General features: G+C 53.1%; 2 protein-coding genes across 5 annotated transcripts in view; one reads left to right on the forward strand and one right to left on the reverse strand.

The window, feature by feature from the left end:
* The window catches only part of ARHGEF2 (Rho/Rac guanine nucleotide exchange factor 2), a 41,743-nt gene extending 38,179 nt beyond the window's left edge, over window positions 1-3,564 (forward strand). For all 4 annotated transcript variants that reach the window (XM_033857346.2, XM_033857362.2, XM_033857357.2 and 1 more), the window contains 5 exons: window positions 101-136; window positions 342-392; window positions 598-1,041; window positions 1,292-1,475; window positions 2,091-3,564. In XM_033857346.2, the coding sequence (XP_033713237.1) occupies window positions 101-136; window positions 342-392; window positions 598-1,041; window positions 1,292-1,475; window positions 2,091-2,164 (789 nt within the window). In that variant the 3' untranslated portion in view covers window positions 2,165-3,564. The remainder of the gene's footprint in view (window positions 1-100; window positions 137-341; window positions 393-597; window positions 1,042-1,291; window positions 1,476-2,090) is intronic.
* Window positions 3,565-6,549: 2,985 nt separating this feature from the next.
* RXFP4 (relaxin family peptide/INSL5 receptor 4) lies at window positions 6,550-7,655 on the reverse strand. Its single transcript, XM_033857364.1, is given in 2 exon segments — window positions 6,550-7,448; window positions 7,451-7,655. Coding segments are annotated over 2 exon segments (1,104 nt in total).
* Between the last annotated feature and the right edge of the window lie 3,214 nt (window positions 7,656-10,869).

Here is a 10,869-nt window from a genome sequence, read left to right on the forward strand (position 1 = left end):
AAGGGACAGCTGCCCTATAGATCCTTGACTCAGAGCTATCAGGGACAGGCACCAGGGACTTGTGTGTCTGCTGATTCCCCATCCTTGCCCGTTTCTGCAGGATCGAAATGGAAATCAGCTGAGATCTCCCCAGGAGGTGAGATGGGAATGTGATGATATAGGAGACTGAAGGAGGGGTACTCTCATCTGAGAATTTAGAGCCCAGTTTGGAGTTGGGAGGGGGCGTGTACACCTCAAAGTACCTGCAGTCTTATTGTCCCACGCCCACACTTATTCAACTTCTGGGCAGTTCTCCCATCCTGAAGCTTGGACTCTATTCCTACTCTCTCCTCTGTCCTCAGGAAGCGTTGCAGCGATTGGTCAATCTCTATGGACTTCTACATGGCCTACAGGTCAGTGGGGCAAGGGCTAGGGTGGGAAGGGGAGGAGCCAGGCCCGAGCTACCCATTTAGGTGGGACAGAATCATCCTAACAGGCCTTCCTAAGCCTTCCCGGTTCGAGCTCTCCAGGAATCATGACCTGGGCCCTGGGGAGTGAGGGTGAGGGGTAGAAGAAACAGGGTCCTGATACACCCCTCTGTCTCCATTCCACCCGCAGGCGGCTGTGGCCCAGCAGGACACTTTGATGGAAGCCCGGTTCCCTGAGGGCCCCGAGCGGCGGGAGAAGCTGACCCGAGCCAACTCCCGGGATGGGGAGGCTGGCAGAGCCGGGGCTGCCCCTGTGGCTCCTGAAAAGCAGGCTACGGAACTGGCATTGCTGCAGCGGCAACACACGCTGCTGCAAGAGGAGCTACGGCGCTGCCGACGCCTCGGCGAAGAGCGGGCGACGGAGGCTGGCAGCCTGGAAGCCCGGCTCCGAGAGAGCGAGCAGGCCCGCGCCCTGCTGGAGCGGGAGGCCGAAGAGGCTCGCAGGCAGCTGGCCGCCTTGGGCCACACAGAACCACTCCCGGCTGAGGCCCCCTGGGCCCGGCGGCCTCTGGATCCGAGGCGGCGTAGCCTCCCTGCAGGCGATGCCCTGTACTTGAGTTTCACCCCCCCACAGGTAAGGAAGCTTGAAGTAGTGAACTGACATCAGGGTGGACATCAGGGTCCATGAGAGAACCAGAAAGGAATTGGAGATTTGAGGCCAAATGACATCAGGCATCAGACTTGAAGGATATAGGATACTGATGGGAGGACTGAACAGTTGCAATGGGTGCGGAAAGAAATCAGTCAGTGGTAGAGGTGCTGAGAGTTGAGTCTTCACACTGCTCATTCCGTGGCCTCCTGCTTTTCTGGCCTGCTGTCCACAGCCCAGCCGAGGCCACGACCGCCTAGATTTGCCTGTGACTATTCGCTCCGTCCATCGACCCTTTGAGGATCGAGAGAGGCAGGAGCTGGGCAGCCCCGATGAGCGGCTGCAAGATAGCAGTGACCCCGACACCGGCAGCGAGGAGGAAGGTAGCAGCCGTCTGTCTCCGCCCCATAGTCCACGAGGTGAGATCCTGGTGGAGACATGGAATGGAAATGGGATGTAACCTGGGTACAGACCCTTGGGCTGTGGTTTCCAAAAGGAGCCTGCATCCTAAAGCACGGGAACATTTAGGATGGTCCCTAACCAACCACTGAGGTCTACAGTAACTCTTGGGAGGGGCACAGAGTGCTTCCTGTTTTGCCTCCTGGTAGACAGGAAGTTGGACTCTAGGAAGCAAAGAATGTAGGGGTCTCTGCTCCAGTAAGTCCATGATTCCCAACCTCTTCAAGCAGAAATAGATTTCCAAAGTAAAAAAATTTCAAAGACCTCCAAGTTCTTATAGTTGGTTCAGGAAATACAAAATAACCCAAAGCTACTGTGACTTCATGTAATATTAATCTTGACATATTTTGTATTTTATTAATCAAATTGTGTCTCCATATACTTAACAAGTACCTAGGTGTGGATACCTTACTTTGTTGACAGAGGTTTTCCCCTCACCCAAGGATTACAGACCTCTGCCCTCCCTCACAGCTCTCTGAGCTCCTCAGCCCACAGACGGGGAGGCGTCAGTGTAGCGGTTCAGTAGATCACGGGAGCATCTGTTCACTCACTAACTTTGCCCCGTCCTCCTTCAGACTTCACCCGAATGCAGGACATCCCGGAAGAGACTGAGAGCCGTGACGGGGAGCCTGTAGCTTCAGAGAGCTAAGGGGGCCCCTCCCCCCACCCCATGTCCCCCTGAAGAACATTACTGAGGGAGGCAAACCTGGGGACTCCAATCTGCCAATGACGAGGGAACATTTGAAAGAACTGCTGATTGTCCTTGCCAGCTCTTGGGATCCTTGGACACGGGGGCCGGGGGCGCCATTTAGGAAGCTGGGGGTATTAGGCCACAGTGCCCCCTGGTGGCATCCAGAAGCTACACTGCAGATGCCAATTTTTCATGCCTTTTTCCCTCTACTTTAGGAAAATTTATTTATTTATTGTTTATTAGTTATGGAGGGAGAGGGGAGATTTAGAGGACCAGGGACATGGGAACCAAGCCATAGGGATCAGGGGGCCTTGTCCTTTAACACTACTGGGGTTTATTCAGGCTCAACCATGCAGCTGCTGGGTTCTAGCACCCCTCCTGAGCAACACCCATCTTTGAGGAGAGGCTGCAGCCATAAGACCCTACTGCCCCTTCAGGAAGGGCTGTGGTCAGGGCCATGTCCCTCTCCCCTTCCCCTCAACCTCTTACTGCTGTTCTCCCTTCTATCTGTCTTCTATGGAAACCCCAGGGAGATAACCTGGCTTCCTAGAGTTGATGGAATACAGGTTGAGGTGGCCGTAAAGGGGGGTTGGGGGGTGAGGGGAAAAACTCACAGGGACCAGAATGTTTCTTTGTTGTTGTTGTTTTCTTTTTTGTACCAAAGCCAACTGCACGTGTTTTATATTTTTAAGAGAAGATTGTAGGCAATTAGAAATCGCAGCCTTCTATCTCTACATCTCGGAAGAACTTGAGGGATGGGGGGAACAATGACTTCTCCACTCATCTATAGTACTGGGGGACCCATTTTGACCTCTTCCCCAGCCATTTGGCCAAACAGTTCTTGGGTGAGTTGGGAAATCTCTACAAACCCTGACCTCATCCCCCACCTCAGCAACCATGACCTGAAACCTCTGCGTGAATTTGGGGGATTTTTCAATGGACCTCCCCCCGCCCAGTGCCTGCCAGCCCCAGCCAGTTTTCTGCAAATTTGATTGTTAAAAAAAAAAAAAAAGGAAAGGAAAAAAAAAAAAAAAAGAAAGGGAAAAAAAAGATAAAACAGGGAAAATTAAAGTCCTGGAACCCCAGGAAGTACTGTCTGTTAATGTCTGCCAGTTCTGAGGGTACTGGTGAGGGGGAGAGCCAGGCAATGACGTGTGTTCCTCCAAAAGGAGCCTCTTCCTCTCCCAGGAAGGGTGACTGCCTCCCTGAAGACAGGGGGCGCTAACAAAAGAAACTGCTGCCAACCTTTTTTTTGCTGTCATCTTTGACGCTCACAAATACAAGGATAATAATGAAGGGACACTTAGGTTCCAGTGGCTGTTGGAGGTTCCAACATTAAAAAACTTGTTTTCATCTCATTTGCATGCCATGCTCAGGAATTGCATCAGCCTCTTGCCCCCTTCCCTCCCTTTCATCACAGCTCCTGTTAGCCTCTCCCCAGAGTCATTCATGTTCAGGTTCAGCCCTCACTCTGCCCTTGTTCTTCACAGTGCCAGAGCCCTGGTTTAACCTTTTTAAGAAGGTTTCCCTCATAAGAGCTGCTCATTTGCTCTTTGCCATTTTGAGAGGCAGTGAGAGATTAAGTAGGTTTCAGTTCTTGTTTTTGGTTAATTTTTTGCTTCCTGTTTCTGGTTAATACCCTGCTCTGGGGCTGTAGGGGGAGGGGTGAGAGAGTCTAGAGTTGTATAAATGCTGGCACAGTGCACAGACCTCTGTTGGAGCCCATGGGGTAAGATGGGAAGGATGGGGCTCATGACCTCAGCTAGAAAGCGGAACTGAAATCACCTGGGGTGGGGGGCAGGCTTGGGGGAGCAGCCAGCACCCTCCACTCCTGTCATTCTCATCCATCAGCATCTGGCCTTGACAAGGTGCCTTCTCATCCATAATGGAATCTGTGAGGTAGGAATTGTTTTCATTTCATAGACAGGGAAACCTGGGTGCAGAGGAGCCAGGAAAGGGCCAGCCCGCCTAGCTGCAGTCCTCCACTTCCCCTCCTCGGCTACTCTGCTGAAAAACACCAGAGCTCCAAAGTTTCCAACACGATGGCCCATGGCTCAGCAGCTGTCTGCCACGTCAGCGGGAAGCAGCTGGGACCCAAAGCTGTAAAGGCAGAGCAGGGGGATGTTAGCATCCAAAGACCACCAGGAAAGGGAATGCAGGTGCCTCCAGCGTTCTTACAGATCCAGTGAAGGATGCAGGTCAAGAGGGTAACGGAAACCTGGGGACGCAGAGCCCAGAGCGTGGGTTCCGAGAAGCCCACAGCTCACAGGAGAGCTGCTCTGTCCCTCCTGCCGCCCCTGGACTGAAACCCCCTCCTCATCCTTGATCCCAAAACAAGACACACATGTCTCTGACATGGTAGTTCCTCTGAGATTAGTCCCTCTCTCACGTCTTTCCCATTCTGTCCGTTGTCCCCTCTCTATTCCCATTTTTGGAAACTCAGTCTTACTCTCTGTCTACCCTGTTGGCAGTTTCACAGCTCTGTGGCTTGAGCTCCAGGGAGCCAGGGCCCAGCTTCTTGCCACAGCAATGCCTCCTTTCCATTGCACCCTCCCCTCCCTCTCCCATCCCAAAGGGTGGGTCTGCATGCATTCATTCACCTCTGACTTGGACCTGTTTAAACTTTGTCAATATTTACCTCCGGGTCCCATAAAGCAGCGATGCTCCCAGAGGAGCCAATATCCCGAGCCCCAGCAGGGCCATCAGAGGAGCTGCAGGGGGTGGGAAGAGGGGCACTTGAGTGGTGGAGGATTTTCCATCCTGAACTGGCTGGGAATAGATGTGGATTTTGGAACCGTTTAAACATTATCAAAGAAAGGAAATTAAACATCAAGAGGCTAATTAAATCTCTTTAGCATTGCTTAATATGGTGTGAATTAGGCGGCTCTTTCGAGCCTCTCCTGTTCAGCAACTGGATGGAGCTGGTGCAGGCGGTGCCCCCTCCAGAGGGGGCTCCACCCACTCAGGAGGCACCGTGCCCAGCTGGGTTCAAGACAAGTCAGACCTTGGGCTGGGGCAATGGCAGTGGGAGCTCTACCCCATTTTCCCTCTGCCACCTCCCTCCTTCCCAGGGGCTCCCCCCTGGAAAGTCCCTTCTGATGGCTAGCATTTATCATTGCTGGGTATCTATGGATACAGAAAGCAAAGGGGAACCCCGCTGCCCTGGAGTGCACAGCTTCAAGAGGGGCCTGAGGGGCCAACCCCTCATTCAGTTCCTTATGTAAAACTTTCACTCCAGAGCATGTAAAAATTCCAGACAAGACCTTTATGGCTCCTTGTCCCTGTCTCCCAGTTGCCCCCTTATTTCTTCCTTTTTTCTTCTGTCTCCATTTTACATGGGGTGTAAGAATAATACGTAAAACTCTATTTCAGGCACTGTTACATCCTTAACAGCCCATTTTAAATTGAGAAAACAGGTACAGAGAAGTAAAGTAACTTACCGAGGTCCCTCAGCTGGTTAGTGTCAGACCTAGGATGTGAATCCAGGTGTTCTGACACCTGAGGTGATGCTCTGAGCTAAGCCCTCGGGGGAGGAGGAAGAGTAGCACCATATTCTGTGGTTCGCACTCCTCTGGCTGCACATTCAGCCGCCTCTTCTCCCAACCCCCTCCCGCATCTCTTGCCTCCCTGTGCCCCACACACACCCTTGGCTTGTCCTTATCCTCACTTCTCCCTCCAAATCCTGATTTAGGGAGAGACACACGGGTACGCCCAGCCAGAAACGGGTTTGCACCCCGGGCTTGGCTGGAGCTAGGGATCCAGCAAGACCCCACACACAGCAGGGAGAATCACAGCTTTTGTTGCTGAGGTGTCTGTGGGCAGCAAGTTTCTGTAGACACTAATGAGATGGTAAGAAGGTAGAGGTGGCCAGAGGAGAAGGGCATATTTGGCCCCAGCACCAGAGAAGGACAAGGGTACACCCCATTTGAGGTGAGGGAGGGAGGGTGGAGGGGATAGAGGGGGATAGGCATGACCTATGACCCAATTAGTCTAGAACCCTTAGGGAAATTTTCCTGGGAATTCTCACAGAAGGCAGAAATGGGGCAAAGAATCCTTTTGGCCACCTTGACCTGGAGGTGGAACTGAGATGAAAGGTGCAGACACTGTGTATGCTCCAGAGGTTTATTCTCAGGTACTCATCATTCCCATCTCCATGTGGAGACTTCCACTTGGTCATACCCAGCCCTGACCTGGGTCCCAGCCTCCCTGTTCCCCCATAGCCAGAGCTGGGGATCAAAGATCAGACTTTCCCTGAGGGCCTTGCATCGTGGCAGAGAGGCCAACCTCTCTCTCCCTAGGATGCGTGGATCCCCGCGAAGAGGAGGGGGTTTACCTTGCCCCCTTCACCCAGGTGTCCCTTTGTCCAGGTTGGTAAGCCTGGTAGAAGGGCCACCCTCCCAAGGGGTGCTCTCCATCCACCGCCTGCCCACCTCCTTTAGGGCCACCTGTTCTACCCAGCCCCGCCCCTGGGGCCACAGCCTTGCTCACAGATCCCTGAAGGTGTCTGCCAGGGCCTACCGGGGCTCCCGCCTTAGGAAGCAGTACAGCATGGGGTTGAGACAGCTGTTGCTGTGTGCCAGGCAGGTAGTGATGCGGAAGACATAGGTATGGATGGTGTAGAAAGTGCTGTCCCAGGGCACCAGGTCAGACTTCACCAGGACACCCCAAAGAGGGACCACGTGGTTGGGGAACTAGCAGAGGAAGAAGGAGGCCAGAAGGATGTGGACGGAGCGGGCCACGACTCTGCTGTCCTGCCGTTGCCGCAGCCGCAGGAAGGCCAGGAACAGCAGGTAGCTGGTGGTGGTGATGCCCAGTGGCACCATAAAGGCCAGGACCACCCTCTGCAGCTGGTAGGCCCCTAGCCGATACCTGCTGGGGAAGCGCAGCAGACACAGATGCATGCCAGTCACCTCGCCCTTGGCCCCAAAGACAGCCGTGGGCACCGTCACCAGGGCAGCTGCCACCCACACGGCCAGGGTGGCCACACGGGCCCAGAAGAGCGAGAGGTGGGTGCCGGGTCCTGCAGCCATGGCCACCACCCAGTATTGGGCAACACTCAGCGCCGTGATGAAGAAGATGCTGGTGTAGATGTTGAGGACGGTGGCTGTCAGGACCATTTTGCAGAGGGCACCTCCGAAGGGCCAGTGGAAGTCCAGTGCCGCCTCGGCTGCCTAGAAGGGGAGAGTGAGTGCCAGCCCCAGGTCTGCCAAAGCTAGTTTAAAGACAAAAGTGTCGGTGGGCAGGGGGCTCGCCGAGCGCAGTTACCCAGAACCCAGAGTCCGGCCAAATTTCCCAGCAAGCCGATGTCCCCCACGAGCCCATAGGCCAGGGCAACCCTCAGGGCTAGGAATCCAACAGGCATCATATCTTCATCAGCACTCAGCACACTGCCTCCAGAGGTGTTGACCCAGAAAGCAGGCGGGGGCACAGAGGTGTTGGGCGTGGGCATCGCAGGGCATCAGATGTCGGTGGTGCTGGGCAGAGGGGCCAGGGGTGCCTGCCAGACTGGCAGGGGCCACCTAAGGCACTCAGCAGGACGGTGTATATCTGAGCGCTTCTCTGCTTCTCTCGGGGCCTCTGGCTGCCTGGAGACCCAGCCCACGCCCACACCTCAGGGGGCGGGTGGTGGAGGGACAACCTGCCTCTTCTCTGTTGGTCTTGGTTGTGGGTGGGGCAGGGTGAGAGAGAACCTGAACGTTGGGATAAATGTGTTTGTGTTTGTGTAGAGCTCTATGCAGAAGAGGATGGGGGGAGGGAGAATGATCCCACTATGCAGGGCAGCCCCAAGCCTCCAATCCAGGGAGAAGGACACAGATACCCCATCTCAGGGATGACAGGAACCAAATTGGAGCCCCCTCTAATCCTAACAGTGTTCAGGGGCCCCCTTCTCTGCAGAAAATGCTCCCTTGGAGCCAAGGGGAAGGGGCCTGGGAGGGAGCATGGAGGCAGGGAATCAGAATAGGTATTTGAGAGAGAAAGAGCAGAAGTTCTGGGGTCCCAGATCTGCTCCTCACTCGCTGTGTGACTATGAGTGAATTACTTTACTCGCCTGAGCCTCAGTTTCCTAGCTTAAATTTTTCAGGTAAAACTCTCTGCTTTACGGATTGGTGTGGTAAAATGAGATAACACATGAAAAAGCACTTTATACATTGCTATTTGCATGAGTGATTATTATTATTATTATTTTTTTTTTTTTTGCGGTACGCGGGCCTCTCATTGCTGTGGCCTCTCCCGTTGCGGAGCACAGGCTCCGGGTGCGCAGGCTCAGCGGCCATGGCTCACGGGCCCAGCCGCTCCGCGGCACGTGGGATCTTCCCGGACCGGGGCACGAACCCATGTCCCCTGCATCGGCAGGCGGACTCTCAACCACTGTGCCACCAGGGAAGCCCGAGTGATTATTATTTCAAAGGAAAAGTTGGGGGTGTTTGTGGCACAAGGGAGCAAGGTACCGAGCAGCTATTATCACCATGCCCAGGGAACAGTGCCAACTAAAACACAGGTTGGAATTCATTGCAGCGTCAAGTGACTTTGAGGCTAAGGGCAGGGAGGAAAAGGGGAGAGGAAGTCACAGCTTCCTGTTCCCTCCCTACTGGGGAACACAGCCTACGAGGACCTGAGCAGGCCTGGGGCATGCCCTCAGTTCTCTTCTTGCTAAGAAGTCCTGTAACCTCTACCACTCCCACTGCCATTTCACCCTTTCCTTCTCTAATCTGTGGAGACAGAAGTCAGTGGTACCCCCTACTCTCTCCTGCAACCCCCAAACCCCCTTTCAGAGGTGTGGTTTCTGAGATATACCCTCACCACACCTCATCCTGCCTCCCCATGATCTCAGCCCTAAATGGAAAAAGTGCATCATTGGGTCCTCCCCTTTTGTGCCCGTATCCCTATCCTTTGCAGAATTTGCAGTGATGGGGGAAAATAGAAGACGTGGGGCGAGGGGCAGCGTGTAGATAAAAGAATGAGGCTTTTTCAAAATATTCAGCACCTTCCTGTCCTCTGCTAGCTAACTAAGATGTTTGACGTTCAGTTCCCTTGAGTGCTAGGGGAGGAGAGGGGCCCTTTCAGGATAATCAACAATGGGTTTGATGAACCTTATAGGAGAGACCCAGGGGTGAAAGAGATTCAGACTGGGTGCCAGGATGTTTGGGTCCTTCAGCAAGGGATGGGTGTGAAGGGGGTGGCCGAAGGGGAGTGCCCAGCCCAAGTTCAGGTGAGCCCCAGGGGCTACCTCCCGGCCTCAGGGACTGCTCCTGTGTGACTTGTGCCAATCACTCCCTCTCTCAGGGCCATGTTTACTCTTCCACCCATCCTGCATCACCTTGTCCATCTGGCAGCCACGATGTCTTTTAATGCACTGGACCTATTGTCTCTTGGCTTGGAAAACAGAAGCTGGGTCAGAATTTCAGGGTTCTGCTTTCCATTTGAAATATCCGGTCCTCTGATCATTTTTTTTTTTACCTTTGTTCTTTTCTAATCTAAATCCTTTCCCTTGGTCTGAGACTATCAACACTCCTTTGTGGTTATGTAGAGAGGTGGTGCCGCCAACTGACCAAGTTTAAGAACTTCACTTTGGGCCCCTTCGTTTTAGTATTTTGTTAGTTTGTTCCTTGATTCATCCATTCATTCACTAATCACAGCATTTCTTGAACACTTACTATGTGCCAGGCACTGTGCTAGATGCTGGGGAGACGAAAACATAATATGGTCCCTATCCTCATAAAATATAATAAGCTTTTTGAGATGGGTGGGCTTTTCAGATCCTCTAGTTCAGTTTCTCATTTTGTAGGGTGTGAAAGTGACTTGTCCAAGGCCACAGGGGAAGTAGTGACAGAGTGAGGATTTAAGATAAAAGTCTTCTGACTCCTAGAATCTAGCTCTTTCCAGTGCATCACAAAACCCTTTGGGCATTTCTTTCCACCTCTAACCTGTTGCCCTTCCGGAGTGCCAGAAGTGACAGACCCTGCCCTTGGGGAGCGCCAAAGGAAAGAGCGGCAGGATATGGACAGAAGGATAGCGACAACTCTGCTTTCGATGCTCTTCCCCCACAACTGCTGGAGGAAGAGGAGGGACTGGACCCAACAGAAACGCTTTTGCCATCTCTCACATTCATATTACCCTCTAGAGCCGTACTTTTCCAGCCCCATTTTCTATCTCAGAATCCAAGTACCTGTAGTGGTAGATTACAGTGTCTCCCTTTCATAAAAGGGACTTCCAACATCTGGGCCTTCCCCTCAGTCACCTGAATATCCTCCCCTCCCTCGTCCACATGTCTTTTCAGCCCCACATCCCTGTCCTGCACTCCAAAGCCTAGGCAAAGAGGAATTGGGGGAAGTGGCAGAAGAGACTGAGTTATCCCTCCACAGAGCATAAAGAGAGGGGATCTTGGCATTTGTACTTATGACAGTGGAGACTGAGACTAGCTGCTTGGAGGACTACAAGTGGCAGGAGGAGGGGACCTGCGCCTAATCCAGGTCTCTAACCTCACATCAACCCAATCAGCCACCACCTCTACTACTTCATGTGTCTGTCAAGGGCTACTGGAGAAAATCCTCCAGTCTTGGTAAGGGACATGGGCAGCTTCAGCGCTAAAGGGCAACTTCTGAATCAATCTCTGTCTCTCTCAACTTTATATTTTGGAAGAGCTTTATATTTACAGAAAAATT

The sequence above is a fragment of the Tursiops truncatus genome, chromosome 1 (assembly GCF_011762595.2).
Source record: "Tursiops truncatus isolate mTurTru1 chromosome 1, mTurTru1.mat.Y, whole genome shotgun sequence".
NCBI classification, from domain to species: Eukaryota; Metazoa; Chordata; class Mammalia; order Artiodactyla; family Delphinidae; genus Tursiops; species Tursiops truncatus.